Consider the following 18371-nt stretch of genomic DNA (forward strand, 5'->3'; position numbering starts at 1 on the left):
CTCCATGGGCAAGTGTTTTTATTCTAGCATATTTATATTTGGCATAGCCCCTAAACCCAACAAATGGTTACCACCAGCCTTGACGCCATCTTTTTTCCTCACAAGCTGTCTCTGCCAACAGAAAAACCTGCAGAAGCTAAAACAAAGCAGGACAAGGAACAGATGCTTCAGGCCTGTGACTGAGCACCAGCCCATGGCAATGTGAATCAATGTCTCATTTGATAAAAAAGGGCGAGTACAGCACTAAACACTGCTTTCTGGAGAGACCACCTTCTCAATTAGTTTCCTCTATCAAGCCCTATAGTATTAATTTAGGATTAATGCATAATCTTGTATATAACAGGACTGAGGACCAGCCAACTCAAACTGCTGTCATGGTTTAACCCCAGCCAGCAAACAAACACCACAGAGCTGCCCACTTATCCCCCCCCCCCCCCAGACAGATGGGGAAGAGACTGAAGGGTAAAAGTGAGAAAACTCATGTGTTGAAATAAAGACAGTTTAATAGGCAACAAGCAAATCAAAACAAGGAATTCATTCACCACTTCCCATGGGCAGGCAGGTATGCAGCTGTCTCCAAGGAAGCAGGTCTCCATCACATGCCACAGTTACTTGGGGAGACAAATGGTATCACTCCCAAGGTCCCCCCTTTCCTTCTTCTCCCCCAGCTGAGCATGACACCACCTGGTCTGGGACATCCCTTGGGTCAGTTAGGGTCAGCTGTCCTGGCTGTGTTCCCTCCAACTCCTTGTGCTCCCAAAAGGCCCCTCACTAGTGGGGTCTGGTGAGGGCAGAAAAGGCCTTGCCAGAACTGTTCAGCCACAACTAAAACAACCCTGTGTTATCAACACTGTCTCCAGTACACATCCAAAACATAGCCCATACTATCTACTAGGAAGAAAATTTACTTTATCCCAGCCCAAACCAGCACATTACCCAGGCACAAACATACTGATTTGCTTGGCAAATTATTTTAAAATATTCCTGGAATGCAGATATGCAAATTTACACACTGGTAGCAACCTCCTCTTGTTCATCTAAAAGCCAAAACAGAAAAGATGTCATTTTCAAGCAGTGAAATCAATGTGATGCTGAAGAGAGATGAATTAGACCTATTTATTGAAAAAAGCGTTTAAAAAACCAAATCTGGATTTGCAGTGCTAAAGTTCTCAAGAATACAAGAAGGGAACACAAAAAAGAAAAGCAATTACTAGGCACCAGTAGTGCAGCTACTGGGTGATTGCACGTGTGTTCACACAGCACTGTGCCTCAGTTCTTGCTAAGACAGTGCTATCAGGTATTTCATGACAGTTTCAGTGGCTAGAGTAATTGAGAGGTTGCTATTTATTTAGGATTCTGACAGTTGGAAGGAGCTGTTGTGCCTCCTATCGGACACCAATAAAAAACAACTACTTCATGCTCCATAGCAAAAGTCAAATGATGTCTGACCAAGTCTCTTCTTGACTATGCATTATAAAAATAAATGTTTCAAAATAATAGGTCTCTGCAAGACTTAAAAAAAATCTCTAAAAGACATGGATCAAGATTTTGTATATCCTTCCTTTAAACACTCCTATCATCTTTCAGAATTATGCTGTTACTGCTCATATAATGCTCCTTTCCACTCCCCAGGCTAAACCCAGAAGGTTTTAAGAGGTTTCTGTCTGTTGGGACTCTTTGGTTTAACAACAGGGTATTAACAGACCTTCTGCTTCAGGATACAGAAAAGCAGGAATTCCTGCTGGATGTGCTTCAGGTGTTGAGGCTAAAGGCAAAGTTTGAGTAATGGGCATTAAGAAGAATGAAAACAAGATTCAGATGAAAATGGTCAAATCCTCCTCTGTGGGATGTTCTTCTCTCTCCATAGCACAGGAAGTTTGAAGAATCCTGGATCCTAATTCAGGCACCTCAGCAAGATGAGATGGACTGTGATCCCTCTAGGGCAGGTCCTCTGTCCTGGCATTTCCATGTCTTCAGCTTGTAATCCAGCCAGGTGACTCAAGCAGAAGCCTGAAGACAAAGGAAGGAACATTCCACAGCCTCATTGTCATACATGAGAAGCAGGTCAGCTCTCCCAGAGGAACACAAAGTAGATCAAGTCAAATCAGTTTTACTCTTGGTGTGCAAACAGACAAGGGAGCATTCAGGGAAGGGCAAGAACACAAAATCCTTCCAAGGCAAAGGTTCAGGGCTTGTTCTTTATGACAGGGGACTTCCCTCTGGAAGAGTCACTTACGAACAGTGTTAAGGCAGCAAATCACAGCTTAAAAATTCAAAAGTGGTAACTGATTCAAGGAAAAAAATGCCTTTCCACAAGCACTTGTGCACAGTATCAGAAAGATGAGGAAGGCTGTGTGTCCAAACAGCCACTGTGCCTCCTTTGGCTTAGGATCCCGGACTCACACTCCTCCAGTGCCCTGGTGCTGGGCAGGAAGCCAGACCAGCTGACCTCCCCTCCCCTAGTGCTGCTGCTGGGTCACCATCCTGAGCATTTTGAGTGCCATCTCTCCTTGGTCAGCTGGTACCTAGCACAGAGAAAAGCATAGAATAAGCAGCTGCTGTAAGGAAGCAGACAGCAGGTGCTCAGACAGCAGCTACACACACATCTTCAGTCTTCTTGCTGATTCCACCCCAAGGACTTTATTATTTACCATGTGCCCAGCCTTGAGAATCCAGAAGAAAGCCAAGTTCTCATAGGCCTTGTGGAAAGCAGCTGTCTCAGTGGATGCTGGAGACACATACAGTGCCTTCCACCTCTTCTGGCTGAACTGGTCCAAGTCAGGCCATTTCAGTTTCCGGATCCATGCCTCCTGGCCTGTTGGAGATAAGAGATAGGATTGATTACTAATACTTGGTAATTACTGATAAGATGGTTCCACAGCAGCTTGGGAGGCCAGTTCAGCTGGATGCCCACTGTATTGGATACCAGTACAGCAGAGTTAGCACAGAGTCTGTGTGCTCAGATCCTAAAAACAATTTTGTTATGCCTAGGAGAATTCAGGACAAACTGAAACCAACCAATGGCAGGAAGAAGAGAATAAGTAAACAGTGAAGGTGTGTATGAAATGGACTTAGGATTGCACAAGTTGAACATTTGCTTCTTGGAGGCTCTGCAGCCCTAGAAATTCCAACATATTTCGCTTTGCACCTCAAACACCTTGAATGTCCTGCCATGGAGAAGGATCAGCCATACCAAGTCCCCCTCCTGGAAATCAGAAGAGGCACTATTTCTCTATTTGTTAGACACTCATTGAGGGGAGACTGGAAAGGCTTTCTGTTTCCAGGTGCTGCTAGAGAAGGTGGAGGTCAAGACAGCAACAAGATCAATTCCAGGACTCCAAGGGGGACAAAGCTTTAGCCTACCTGTGAACTACTGGAAGAATTTACATGTTAACTACAGCTCAATTTTAGACCAAAACATGATAAACTGGAGCACCACTAACTGCTAATCTGTTTTGACAGCCTAAATACTCTGCTTCCTGCTTCAATATGGATTGCTGTGTTGTTCACGAAGGGCATCTGAATATCTAAGTGGGCAGAGACAGACAAAGAATAAAGCTTTTCACAACATAGGAAGGTGTTTGTGCAGTCAGTGAGAAAAGACCAGTGGAAGGGAGCACAGCAGCCTTGTGAGGCTTTTCAGCAGCACTTGGCCTGGCTCCCAAACTGCCCTTGGACTAAACCAGCATCTTGCAAGCAGCAAACAAAGCCCAACATATGCAGGAACCTACACTGAGAGCAGGTGTGATCACTCTTCCACTGCATCCTCCCTCATTAATTACCAGCATTCTTTGCCTATGAATGAGCATACACATATGCACATCTATGTGTCTATCCAGGAGGATTAAGTGAATTATTAGCATCACTGAAACAAGCAATTAGTGATGTTGCAGATCCATTTCTCAACAGTATAATGAAGGTAAAGGGTTTGCCTCTCTCAGAGGGAAATAAGCAAAACATCTAAGTGCTGCTCATTTATGACTGTAGTATTTAAGCATTGCTAGTTAGATAAGAGTTTTGCACAGGAGACTGGAGAAATCTAGGTACCAATATACTGACAGGTCCACATTCTACTCATCACATGTTCTGTTTCCACCCCCACTCAAGAAGTTCCTTACCCATGGTGTCAACAATGAGGTCCAGCTGCCCATTATAGACTGTAACACTGACATTGGCTGCCAAAAGCTGATCAACAATATCAATGACAGGTTTCATGAAGTCCTCAGCCATGTTCTCAAAGACCTGTCTGGACTGACCTGGTTGGAACCAGAAAGACACATTTTAAGTGATGAAGGATGTCATTCTGAAGCTGGGATGGAGGCATGGGCTAAAGGTTCTAAAATGGAGTTCACAGCTGCATATAAAACTGTCCTAGCCCAAAGTGGCACCAGTGATTTATCAGTTTAAGGAACCAGAGGACCAGAGAGCAGCTGTGCTCCCACTGGAACTCACAGACAGGGCTGTAGCTTCCAGCTCCTATTTACACACAGGGTGCTGGCATCAGTCCTTTAAGCCTTCCTTTCTGTTTAAACCCTCTCCTCCATATGATACGTCATTACATGACACCAGACTTCTGGCAGAGAAAAGCTGACAGGAATTTCAGCAAGATTGCATGACACACAAAAACCAGTTGCTAAAATACAGAGGATCTTCCTCCCTCCCCTGTATTTTCAGTTACTTGGCTAAAGATAGATACAAGCAGCAGAACCAGAACCACATCTGCCCACAGGCCTGCCCCATGACATCTTCATTTCTGAGAACAAACCCCCTTCTTAGCCCCATGGGTAACGACAATTGAATGTGACCAGTTGCCAGAGTGTTTTCCTACAGGATGCAGTACTGTAAACAGCGGTAATGGACTCATCAGGTGCACACTAGCAGACAGGAAAGTACCTCCCCACTTCACACAGTCGGGAATGATCATCAGCTTCTTTCTGATGGGCCCATTCATCAGCTCATCGAGGCTGCTCTGATGCATTTTTCTGACATGGCGCTGGTAAAGCCGCACTGAGAAAAGAGAGAACATGCTTTGATCAGTGGCGCATTTAAGACCCCATCCTGCACAGATAACAATTTTCAGTATCAGTCATAGCCAACAAACCTTTTTCTAATGAAAATGCAACACCACAGAGAGCAATTTGCTTACTTTTACTAGAAACCACTGAAGTAAACCCTTATTTAAAGCAGGATGATACAGGAAGAACCCATCCGTTCCTACTTTTGCCTAACTCTGCACTTTTTCTGGGCATCAGCTTCTGCTTTAACCACTTGGCTCTTCTCAACAGACCAGTTATTTTTGAACTGCAGTGTTTTACTTTCAGGAGTTAACTGCACCTTCCCTTATGAATACAACAGAAAAGAGCTTGAAAGAAACTCTACACATGTGTTTTTCACATTGATACAAAAAAAACTGTGGAGCAAGAGTCTAATCAGACTGTTTATACTGATGAGACATTTTTGTGTCCTGTTGTAAAGACAGAAATGAAAGACAGTAAGAGGAAGTAACTTAAAAGGTCATAAAATGATGTTGCAATTAGTAATACTGACTGCTTCCTTGCTGTACTCTGTGCAGGATGTATAGGTGGAGGTGTCATCTATAGGGTTGTTCCACATTCCTATCTGTCTCAATTTATGCAACAGCAAACAAGTTCTGCTTGGGAGAATATCAACATCCATTTTAAGGATGTGCTACATTGAGGCTCTTTCCATTGCCAGAGCTGAAGGTATGTGAATGGAAACACAGGGCTTCAGGAGTTCAAGTATTTAAATACAACTTACTGAGATGGAGATTTTCTTGTTCATCTGATTTCACTTCTGGAACCTCCTTAGTCAAGATGTTATAAAAGTTCACATTGTCTGTGTTCTGAAAACACAAGATAATTTCAGTAACACTAATAAAAACATTTCTCAGGTATGAGGAACAGTGTTTCCTGAAAAGAATAAAAGAAAAAAAAAAAAAAAAAAGAGAGATAAGTAAATCCTAAATAAAGGACCCTGTGACCTGCCAATTTACCTGCACACCAGGAAGATACTTGTGGTAAAACTTCAGCTCTACATTTGCTTTGAGAAGTGGGAAAGAGATTCCTCAAGTCTGTATCATTCACACATGGGTTGTGCCAGAGATGTTATTTACTCCTCTGAAGCAGAGGTGAAGCTACAGGAAGCCTTACCCTGCATTACTCATGACAGAGAGCTGCAGTGCCAGGTGATGCTTTCAGACAGCCCCTACTGCCAGGTCTAGTCTGGTGCTGCTCTTGCTCAACATCCTTTCAACCTACAAGCCTCCAAAATCTAAAATGCTTCCTTGAAAACGTGGTGATGGGTATGAGCCACCCCTCTGTTGGAACTGCTGGCAGCTGGATGTACTCAAACATTGCAGATTGGCAGCTCTCATGCAGCTGACAGAGGCTGCCTGCATCCGAGGACAAATGCAAGCAGTGTTGCCATTAGAGATGTTACTCCAGATTCTTGAAGTCCTGCTTTACTTGATTTTTGAGTTTTTAAAGTTCTGATGCTTAGGTAAGAAATCATCTCACAACAGCAATCCCAGAAGAACTGCAGTGCCTTCACCCGCCAGCACCATCACAACCGAGGGGAGAAGCCAAGTTGATTTGAAAAGTAAAACAGGAACCAAAAGTTCCTTCCAAACAGCAAGAAGTGATACCAACTATGTGCAAGGCACTGTCAGCTACAAAATTTAAAAAAATAACAACAAAAACAACTCCAAAAACAAGAGCAAAAAAAGGAAGTGGTTCCAGATTAGTCTTTCTGTCCAAGGAAGCCAGAGTCTTACATGTACTAAAGAATGAGATGTAACAAAGAATGAGATTTTGGAGCAACCTTTTAACAGGAGAAACAAAAGCAAAACTTCACCAAACTTTTATGCTGGAACTTTTCTAAGTAACGAGATGCAGTGCCACAGTAACAGACCATAACTTGAGGTTCCTTTCCATCCTATTGTAGTTCTTCAAATAGAGATGTGTGCTTAACTTGAAATTTGTGTCTTGCTGGATGCAGTGTTCAATATTCAAAGCTTTCCAGAAGATATAGCTTATTTAATTTGAAACTGTGGGAATCAAGAGGACTAGGTATATGCTGAAACCTCAATGCAATACTGGAGGACCACAAGGGCAGTCCTGCCCACTTCTGTCACTCACACGGTGGGGCATAGCAAACACTCCTTTGTATCAGCACTGGGATAAAAAAAAACCTGGCAAAAATGACTGGGCAGACGGTTGGAGAATTCATGCCAGCTCAACGCTCAAGGATAACTTGAAATTGTGCACCTCCCCAAGCAGCAGTTAGTTCTTAATGTTAGTCAAAGATCTCACCTCTTCAATAACACCTTCAGCCTTGCCCCAGAGCTCAGTGGCCAGCCCATATTGATTTTTATTTATTGCATCCATTATTTCTTTGGCAACAGCAGTCACCTCTGCTAGACCATTATCATCAAGGAGAGACTGGAAGACAAACACAATGAAGGACATCTTTAATTACAATTCCACATCAATTTATTGCTAACAGCCTCCATGCTTTCAAGATTTTATTCAGGCCAAGAGGTAATCTTAAGATTCAACACTCATTTGTACTGTATGGCAGCACAAGGGATCAGGTGAGGACCAAGAGTTTAAGAAGGTACTTACAGTGCTGTAAAGGTAGGGCCCCCAGGACAGCACGGAGTCTAAACAAACAGAACAGATTTGAGACATCAAATTGACAATCAATCATTGACATAAGGTTTAACTTACTTTTCCTTTACTGAGGCAACAATATTTATGAGAAAAATAAATGTACCAATAAAAAGGTACAGTCAGCTCACTTTAACCCTAAGGTTATGTACCACATAGCAGATTCTTTACAAATCCTGCAACAACATTAACCCCCTATGAATTAACCAGTGAAATTTATTTAAAGCAACCAACATATTTTTACCAAAATATTCTCCACCCAGCATTGCAGCACACTGCCAGAACATGGGCAGAGGTCTAACAAGAGGATGGGAATTATCAAAACTGATCTGTTTGAAAAGTCACAAGGGAAAAATTGAGTTATAAAACAAATCTGCTTTATAACAGGTTTGTTTGTAAATTCTCAAGGATCAGCTGATGGCAGGCAGATAATAGTTTGTTTGGTATTGTCCTGTGCTGCAGGGAATCTGTGAAGCCTTCCCTTGCCAATCCCACTGAAGGACCAAGAGCCCTTTAATTTGCTTTTTGTCCTCCACCAGACACAAATCCCACTTGCAGCCTTGTGAGTCATTTGGTGGCCACATTTAAGTGCAGGACTCTTACAAAACACCTCAAAGGCTGTGGAGATGTGTAGGGACATTCCACCATCCCTCCACTTCAGATGCAAGTGTGCTCCTCACTGACCTTGCTCTCTGACTTTTCTTAATCTAGATACATTCTAAAGGGAGATTCTTCAGTCACAGCTTGCAAGGCTGAGTATTACTTTTTGATTTACCAGACTCACTAGACAGTTAATTCACTTAAGGCAGGGATGGCATTTTTGACTTTAGGCACTCATGGAATTATTACAACAACCAACAAAACAAAACAAAACAACAAATCATCCACAGTCTGAGGAGTTTAGACGTACCCAAAGGAGAAATCCATGAGTCTCCAAGAGCAGTCCCCCTAAAATTGCACTTTATGGTCCCTTTTTGAACAGCCTTTGTGAATAAGAGGAAAAACAAAACAAAGCAAAAAAATCAAACCAAGAATCAAATTTTAATTAGCTATTCATGACTCTAGAATCAGTTTTCTTTAAGTGAAAAAAGTAAGTAGCATTGTGAATTAGGCAATAGGGACAGTGTATTCGAGAAAATGAAAGTACTTGTAGAACCCCAGGTTTTAAAGTGAAAGTGATCTATATCCTCCAAATACTTACCTTGTGCAACTCTAAAGCAACCCCAGCAGCCATTTTACCTCCATAAGATTCAGAAAATATGTAGAATGGGATGGTCTGAGGAGAGAAAAGCCACACAAGGAACTCGTTGGGTGGAGGGCAGAAGATACCTCCAACCATCTCCCGCATCCCACAGGATCCAGGCACAAGCTGTTCACCTCTAACTATCAAACACTTAATGTTTTTTTATTTTAAGCTGCACATAAGGTTTCCATAACATCCTAGGGATTTTCTGGGGTTGGTTCTAAAGTTTTTAGAACTATAAGCAGATGTGATCCTATATATGCTGCTTGGATCCCTCAACAGACAATAATCCACCCCAATGTTTATCTAACTAACCCCAAATTCAAGATACAACTTCTGAAATGTGGCAAATAAGACAGTGGTTATACCTGCACCAAACACTACCCAGCAGCAAAACACTGCCCATCTGGAAGTCTGTTCCCTAATTCTTTTTGAATTCTATTTAAAAGCAAAGAAAAAATACAACGATAAACAAGAATTCAAATCACTTACCTGGAATTCTGCTCTACACTTGAAGAATTCTCCAAGAAAAACCATCATATCAGAAACTACTGTAGTAAGGTTTTGGGCAAACAAGCTACAATCATCCACATAACTGAATCCAGTGCCCACAGGATTATCCACAAACAAGATACTGGCTGCCTGCAACTGCAGAAGCAGAAGGAAGGTTTGTATAAAACCTCAGTTCAGAACCAGCAAAAAAACTTAGTTTTGATGGCACAAATGATTAACGGAGCCAGCAAATCCCTAGACCTGAAAAAACTTGCAGAAAAATTAGGTGCAACATAAAAAACTTCAATTTGTCCAATCTGCAAGCAGAAATATACCCAAAAACTCCCAGTGATCATGGGGCAGGTCACCTAGGGAACTCTGGAATAATTCAGACTATTGGTAGCTCAGAGCACAAATATATTGCACTAATTAAACTTCCACCTTCACAGGCAGTTGTAATTTGTTTTCCCTTACTGGACCTGTAATTACAAGCCACAGGTTTTACACTGCCAGCCATCCAGAAAAAGCTCTGTGACTGCACACAATGAAGCTGTGATCTGAAATAACACTTTCTACAATTTTCCTGCTCTCTGTTTCCCAGACATCTGCATTTCACAATTTCATGGAAGACCAGACATACTTCGTCAAATCAAATTAATATGTCTATACCTCAGTTCTAAACAAGGCTATTCCTATAAGCTAATTTATTAACCAGAATATACTAACTTGAAATATTATAGTTCTACTGAACTTTAGATGAAAAACTGTTCTGTGTTTTTTTGCATAGCAATCATCTGCTTACGCAAGCAAATAAACATTTGCAATTAGTAGTTAGAAGCTGAACTCTCTACTGTACCCAGGTTGTATTTCTTGGTTTCATTTCTTTGTCTAATGGACCAATCTCTTCAAAGTTCCCATATCCACAGCCTGAAGCTCCTGGACCTCCCTGCAGGGAAATACCAAATGACAAAGACATTAAAAGGCAGCATGGCATAGATATGACAGATGGAAGAAAAATACAAGCCAGCCAGTAAGCAGAACAACAGATTGCAAATTTTTAAAAACAGCTTTTACACTACACATTAATTTGCAGAGCAGGCTCTGTTCCTCATGGTCTTCGGTTATGCACACACATGCCATTTCTGAAAACAAGAATTCAACAGAGAAGCAGTCACCCACTTGTGAGAGTTTCTGGTGAGCTGCCTGCTATGTGAGCACAGTTTCAAAACCTTATTTCCTGAATATGGAGTGCAAAAGTTAACTACCTGCTAACCAGGGCTTTGCAAGTCATTAGTTTAATCAGCATGTAGGTTTCACTCTGATGAAGTAACCCAGAAAGAAAAACACCAAGTCCTCAAGTGATTCTATTCAACATTAACTTCTGAAATGTACTGTGAAGAACATGCCACCACTTTTATCAAACTGGGATTGTTTCCATTTAGAAATCATCCTAAATCTCTGATTACTTTATCTACTCTCTCTGAACATTGTTTAGACTTCAAACTCCCCAGGAAAGGAGCTGTGAAACTACAATGCACAAAAATCACTACTGTTGTATGAAAGATAAGAACAAGCTCTGTTATTGCAATCAAACTTGATGGTGAGCAGTTGAGGACACCCCACAACTGCAGAATGAAATCAATCCTTGTTTTTCCCAACCCCAACACCTCATTCACAAGGCAAGGCATTTAGAATCAGACAGCTTTAAATCCTGTTTCTGTAGAGCTGCACAATATCAGATATCAAACTGAACCAGGCGTAGATTGAAAGAATTATTGCTTAGGTGTCTCTCACCAAAGCTTACCTGAAGCCACAAGATGAGAGGTAACTCTGTGAAGTCTTGGGTTGGGTTATTTGCATAGTAGAGCCACCAGAACATGTGGGCCTTGTTCCGAACATCCACATATCCCCACACCTCTTTGGGCTCTTGGGGCTGCCTCAGAACTACACCTTGAGGGGAAATAAAGATAACAATCAGCTAGGTAAAAAGGCTCAGCTTTGGCCTTTCCACCAGATTTGTTCCAAAACACTACATTTCAGTCTTGGGTGTGATAATTAGAAGTGCCACTACTATTTTAAAAAATTACTGTAAGAAACCTGCCTGTGCTTACACCCCCACCCACAGCTGAGTTATTGTCAATGAATGAAGTGTGTAATTAAGCGCTTCCTTATCGGAGCCAGGCGTTAGAGCTGCCGCTGGAATAACAGCCCAATTGCTGGAATAATTTGTTCTTGAAGTGTTTTCAAGGCCTGGACTGAAGGCACAGCCCCACTAACCCAAATGGAGTAACTCGCACCAGCTGCAATTTCGACAAGGATCACAGAATATTCTGAGTTGAAAGTGACCTAAAAGGATCGAGTCCAACCCTTTAGTGAACGGCCCGTATGGGGATCGAACCCGCAGCCTTGGCGTTATCGGCTCCATGATCCGATCAACTGAGCTCTTCCCAGTACTTTGATCTGAGTGTCTGCGGAGACCACACCATTTCACAGTCCCCAAGGAGAGCAGGTGCAGACAGACAGAGGGCCATTTCTAAAGGAATCCAAAATATAATTTAAACTCATTTAAGTCAGTAAAGTCTGGTGACCTTACGCGGTCAGTCTACTGTCCATCTCGGACACAGAACAGACCTTTGACATTCCATCCCTTAATCTCATGGCAACTGGAAAAGGAGCGATAAGGAGCGATAAGGCTCTTCCAAGCCGCGGTGGCCAGGCTTTGCTACTCCCGCCGGCACTCCCGCCAACCTCTCCGTCCCTCCCGACCGCCACCCCGGCAAGCGGAATTTCCCGCGGCTCAGCCCGGGCCCTGCCCGGCAGCGGCCGCAGAACACAGGAGCGCCGTGCCCGGAGGCCCTGCTCCCGTCCCGCCCCGTCCTTCCCGTACCTGCCGCCAGCAGCAGCACGGACAGCACAGTCCCAACGCGGAGCAGCCTCATCGCTCCCTCAGCTCCCGCGGTCACGGGACCGGCTCCGCCCCGCCCTCAGGCACCGCCCCCCGCGCCCGCCTCCTCCGCCTCCTCCGCCTCTTCCTCCTCCTCCTTCTCCTCCTCCTCCATGATGGCGGCCGGCGCCGGCCCGGTGCGGCTGCGGCTGGTGTTCGATCACCCTCCGCCGGCCAGCCCGGGCTGCGCGCTGTGCTGGCTGCTGCTGGAGCCGGGCCAGGCGCGGCTCGTCACCGACCTGCTGAGCCTCATCCGCCACCGCTTCGGCTTCAGCCGCCGCGCCCGCCTCAGCCTCTTCCTCGAGGGGGCGCTGCTGCCGCCCGCGGAGAGCGCGCGCCTGGTGCGGGACAACGACTCACTGCGGTACGGACCGGACCGGGACAGCGGGATCGGGATAGGGACCGGGATAGGGACAGCGGGATCCGGACCGGGATCAGGGCAGCAGGGCAGCAGGACTGGGACAGAGAGATCAGGACCTGAATCAGGACAGCGGGATCGGGGAGTCAGTCCCACACACGCAACTCATCAGTGTCTATCAGTACCTAAAGGGGGTGCCAAGAGGTCGGACCGGGTTCTCCCCGGTGGTGCCGAGCCATGGAACACGAGGCAACGGGCAGGAACTGATGCCCAGGAAGTTCCACCTGACCATGAGGAAGAGCTGCTTCCCTGTGCAGGGACCGCACGCTGGGAGAGATTGTCCGGAGAGGGTGTGGAGTCTTCCTCACTGGGGATGTTCCAGAGCTGTCTGGACACAACCCTGTGCCCTGTGCTCTGGGATGACCCTGGTTGGGCAGGGAGATGGGACCAGATGACCCACTGTGGTCCTTTCCAACCTGACCCATTCTAGGATTCTGTGAATCCCCTCGTGGGTTTGATGGGACAGGGCCTCCCTGGGGGACTGAGCTCTCCCTTCCCTGGGCGGTGGAGCGGGAGCCAGGTGTCCACGGGCACTGATTCCCAGCACTTGAGACACCCCAGGATGTCCAGAAGGGCTGGAGGGAGCCAAGCGGTTGGAAATGTTCCCGGAGATGGGAGACTGTGTCTGCAGGGGAGGGTTCTGGACTGTCCGGGGAAGAGCTGGAACAGCTTCACTCTAGAGGAACTTGCCTGAGCTGCGAACATGTAGGGAAGAGTGTTCATTATGCTGAACAGTGGCTTTTGTTTGTTTTTTTTTTTTTTTTGGTAACAGAGTAAAATTGGAAGAGATAATTGCAGATGATTATGAAGAGATAGATGATGTCTTTACTTACACAACAAAAGAAGACAAAAAAAGGCACAGACACAAGCAGGATGAAGAAGAATTCTCTAGGAATGAAGGCAAGCATAAAAGGAAAAAGAAAAAGGAGAAGCATAACCTTGAGTATTCCTCTTTTAGGGAAGAGACCTCTGTAGATACTCGGGACACTCAAAAAAGGTACACGAAAAGAAAAAGAAAGGAAGAAGTTAGTGGAAGAAATAGACTTGCAGAAGGTAAGGAAGAGAGGTCTACTGCCCATTCTAAAAAGATGAAAAAGACAGAGAGGGAGAAGCAGTTGGCAACAAAAAAGAAGGACGAAAAGCAGACAAAGGTTGCTGCAGAAAAGATGGCTTTAGAACGGGCAAATGAGAGCTTTTCTGTAAATTCTGGTAAAAATAGCACCAAAAAGATCACAACACAGTCCAGGAAAAAGAGGGTGGGAGCTTCAGATTCCTCCAGCACATCGTCTGACAGTGACAGCAGTGAATTAAATGTAAAGGAAAATAAATCTTCCCATAAACCTGTAGTGGCGACACTTCCCAAAGACACATCCCAATCTGCCTCAGGTTCTGATGTGAAAACTAATAAAGTGACTGTAAAGTCTAACATTGAAAAGACTAAGACTGCAATAAAAAAAAATGCTAAAAAACCTCAGTCCTCTAGTTCAGATTCTGACTCGAGTACGGAGGATGAGAACGTGGCACCAGCACAAGACAGCCCTGCAAAGGAAAAATCAGTGCCAAACCATGTGGTGGCTGTAAAAGCCAGCACCAAGGCTCCCAAAGCAAAGAGCTCCTCTTCAGACTCTGATAGTTCAGATTCAAACACACTTGTCATTAAAAAATCTGCGGCAGATGCTGGACTGGGTAATTCCATAGCGAGGAACTGCACTAAACAGTTGCCAGCCAGTATCCAAGGACCGTTTGCCAGCCCAGGCCGTGGAAGGGGGCGTGGAACAGGAGAGGATAACTTCTGGAGAGGACCTAGGGGCCGTGGGTTTCGTGGGATGATGAGGGGCCAAGGCCATGGGAGAGGAGCAAACCCTGGCTTCTTCTATAACTACAGCAGTGAAGGCCAGAAACAGAGGCAGTTTAATGAAGCTGTGACAAACACTTCTGTCCTTGTCCAGGTGAGTGACTGACACAGGCAGAGGTCACCTTTCTCTGGCAGCTTGAACTGTACAAAGGACCTATAGGGTGAGAATAATTCATAAAAGCAGAAATAGATTAGTGGGATAAAGGTTGATCTTAACTTTTATTTACTGTAATTCCACTTGTCAGCCTGAAACAAGTGAAACAACTGTTTGTGAAACAACGATAAAGTGATTGTGTCATATATCTAAAAAGAAAGCATGTACCTTACTCTTCTCAGAGCTTCTTGCAATCCGTACAGCATGAACACTGTCTTCTGTTTTCACTAATACAGTATTTAAATCAGTGGGTTACTCTTTGTTTCACAGAATCCCGTGGAGATTCCCAAGAGAGACTATAGTGTGTTACCTCTTCTAGCTGCTCCACCCCAAGTGGGAGAAAGAATTGCTTTTAAGGTAAAGAATTCTGGAAATACTGAATGTTAGTAGGTTAAAATTGCTTCATTTGAGCCACTTTTAAGTTTCTGAGCCAATAGTTTCTCTAAAAAATTCACTTGTTGTAAAGCTTTGATTTTTACAAATGTTTGGAGCATATACAGAAGTGCATTTCTTTAGACTTTCTGTATTATGTATAACACAACAAATGCTGTCTCTGCTGTCATTTCAATGTGATTTCTCCATGTGAATGTTATTGCAAATCGTACCATACAAATAATTACACTGCAGTGCAAAATAAAAGAGTAAATGAAAATGAAATCCCTGCAGTTGAGGAGACTGGGATCCATCTCCCCTATCTCCTCACACAGCCTGACCTGAATGTAAATCCTTTGGAGCAGTGAGTCCTGGAAGTCTACCTGGGGCCATGATTGGCATTGGATTCCAGGGGTAGGAGACTTGGCTCTTGCACTTTTCTCTTGCTGAAGAAACTGTGTCTGGATATAGGTGGAATCATCAAAGACTGGGGAAAGTTACAATTTGTTACTTGTATTTCTTTCAACAGCGCCTGGAACTAAGTGAAAATTACAGTCCTGAAGTTTCAGACTATAAGGTACTGGTTTTCTTTCCTCCCTTCATTCACTCAAAGAACTATGATAGGTGAGGTATGGCTTAAATATTTTGAGGTTGTGCAGTGTTTTTCTTTGCATCCAGTTGACTCCACAGGCTATTGCAGGTGTAGCAGTAAAAATCAAAAACCCTAGAAGCTGAAACTAATTGAGTGTAGCTGTTATTAAAACAAACAAACAACAAACCAAAAAACAAACCACCAACTGCAAGGATTATTAATAATCATTAATATTTTAGAGATGACAAAAAATGCAGACCTTCAAGTAGAAAAATGTAGTTGTATTTGAGTCTACTGCTATTTGAAGTCAAGGCAAGTTCTTAAAACTGGTGCAAGTAAAATTTTGTTGCTACTTCAAATAACTTGGTTTCTGGGTAAGTGCTGATTTAAACTGCAAAGTTGGTGACAACGAGTAACTTTGGTTTATTGATGCAGGTCGTTACAGATTGCTGAGCATTAATTCTTTGCAGATTTTATACATGGAGACTGGAAAATTTGATAGCCAAATATACTTATTTCCTCTGGCAGCAATTAAATAGCACAATGGTTGTAAATATGGAATAGTTATCCGGTGCTGAAGTGTGTCTTACCTGATTCTTTCTTGTTGCTTTGTGAAGGAGGCGAAAATAATCAGTTGGAATGTTGAAAAAAAGCAGATTGAACTTGAGATCCTTTCAACATCAGCAGGACAATGTATGTACCTGGGGACACCAAGGGCTTGTTGTCATGTGCTGTCACCTGGAAAACCAAAAGCCCAAGGAACACTTCATCTTTCAGGAGTATTCCCAACTTCCTTGGGTTCATTCTCAACACACCCCTCCCCTTCTCACTCCCTCTCCCAAAAGTCTATTTAAATTGAGAAGTTCTAATCCTTGCTAGTTGAACTGAAGGATGCTCATGGGTATTTACAATATAAATATTTTCAGTCAGTTTGAGTGGTCAGTAACTCATCTCTACTGTGGTTTCATTTTCTTGAAGAAATTCTTTTATGGAACTACAGAGAGAGTGTGAGGTCATAATGGTATGTCTTCAGTGGGTGTGGAAGTGAGTCCCTGCAATGACAAGGGGCAGTTCCTGAGACCTGAAATGATGAATGTTTCTGAAACTCTGTATTCTCCAGTTGCCATTTAAGCCAGAATTAATGAATTGTCATAGGGGCATTTTTCTCAAATTTCAGCAACATATTGTTGACTTTCTCATGTAAGTAGTCAGATAATTACCTTAATTTTGGCACGTAGTATTCAGTTTTACTTGAAGATCTTTTGTTACAATTATGAACCCAGACACTAAGCTCAAAAAAAACCCCCAAAATAAACCTCAAAACCAAAATGGTTTTGATCAGCTTTTGTGGTAAACATTTAAACTTTCTTTGGTTTGTAGCTAGTTGAGCTGTTTGGTTTTTCAGTTGCTAAGGAGCCAGGGAAGTTCGACCTGGTGTACCAGTCTGCAGACGGAGTGGAGCTCATCGAGTACGCGGTGCCTCAGGACACCAAGGTACGTGGGGCCTGCTCTGAGCCCTGTCACCAGCTCTGCAGAGCTGACACCTGTCCTGCTTCCTGCCTCTGTTCACCTCAGGGACATTCCCTTTGTAATAGTGCATCCAATTTAAATAAATGGAAACAAAAAGAATTGTTCCTTTCTAGCAAGAGTGTGCATGTTTATATAATAATAATCAGTTCTTGCATGTTAATCAATTAACTGGGGTCACAGCCACTCATCAAATTTCTTGTTTTGGCTAATAAACAACATCATGTCTCATAGAGATCCTTTCTTACCAGCTTTTCATTTCATTGCTGTTGTTCTTACCCGCACCTTTCCTTACCCGGGACAGCAGGCAGGTTGAGGTTCATCAGTAGGATCAGTGAGTCACAGAGGAGCTGAGATCTTGCTTCCGTAGTGCTGTTGTTCAGGTCTAGGCAAAAGCATAATGGCACACAAATTGCATCTGCTGGTATTGCTGGCACCTGTTAAGTGTTGCCTGTGGTTTGTTTTCAGATAACTGAAAGCTGGGATGCGCTGATAGAGCCAAGACTGATTGTGGAGCCTCCAGTTAATGGATCCAGCATTGAAAATGGAACCATCTAGGATGTCAAAAAAATGTGAATAATTGTACAGATTTGTTCTGTGAAATGCTGCCTTCTGGTTCTGAGGGTGGCAGGTGCACTGGTGGATATTACTGGCTTAAAAAGAAGTAGGCCAGAAGAAAACCACTTTTTTCCCTTAGGCTATGTTTTTATGTAATACATGAAAACTTTGTTTATTATAGGAAGTCTAATATAGATCTGTTGGGTTTGAATATTTATATCCTACTGTAGCAAGCCACAGAACTGGATTGGTTTGATTAAAAGATAAAACACAACCCTGTACTGCGAGTAACTAAATGTCTGGGTTTGGCTAGAGCTGTATAACTGCCAGGGGTCACTTTCATTTAAAAACTAATTATAAATATTGTTGATGTGCAGAACTCTTCCTCTGCTGCTGCCAAGCATCATACAAATGCTGTGACTTTGCAGTTACTTAAAGCGTTCACCTGAAATGTCCAGAAAAGCCTGTGGATTTCAAGCTTCTATAATTTTGAGGCAGATAAATAGTACTGGTAACTGCCAACTTAAA

General features: G+C 43.5%; 2 protein-coding genes across 2 annotated transcripts; one reads left to right on the forward strand and one right to left on the reverse strand.

The window, feature by feature from the left end:
- Positions 1-485: 485 nt before the first annotated feature.
- SCPEP1 (serine carboxypeptidase 1) lies at positions 486-12413 on the reverse strand. Its single transcript, XM_069032761.1, has 13 exons — positions 12311-12413; positions 11228-11373; positions 10280-10369; positions 9424-9579; positions 8890-8964; positions 8599-8671; positions 7644-7681; positions 7332-7460; positions 5779-5863; positions 4894-5007; positions 4119-4256; positions 2652-2815; positions 486-2525 (listed from the first exon to the last, which is right to left on the reverse strand). Exons 1-13 carry the CDS (start codon positions 12360-12362, stop codon positions 2460-2462), a joined length of 1326 nt encoding a protein of 441 aa, XP_068888862.1. The 5' UTR covers positions 12363-12413; the 3' UTR covers positions 486-2459.
- A 62-nt stretch (positions 12414-12475) lies between these two features.
- Positions 12476-18117, forward strand: COIL (coilin). Its single transcript, XM_069032764.1, has 7 exons — positions 12476-12731; positions 13558-14734; positions 15065-15151; positions 15696-15743; positions 16376-16451; positions 17164-17252; positions 17754-18117. The coding sequence occupies exons 1-7, from the start codon at positions 12481-12483 to the stop codon at positions 17841-17843; spliced, it is 1818 nt and encodes a 605-aa protein (XP_068888865.1). The 5' UTR covers positions 12476-12480; the 3' UTR covers positions 17844-18117.
- The last annotated feature ends 254 nt before the right edge of the window (positions 18118-18371 follow it).

This window comes from Aphelocoma coerulescens, chromosome 18 (assembly GCF_041296385.1).
Source record: "Aphelocoma coerulescens isolate FSJ_1873_10779 chromosome 18, UR_Acoe_1.0, whole genome shotgun sequence".
In the NCBI taxonomy this organism is placed as follows: domain Eukaryota; kingdom Metazoa; phylum Chordata; class Aves; order Passeriformes; family Corvidae; genus Aphelocoma; species Aphelocoma coerulescens.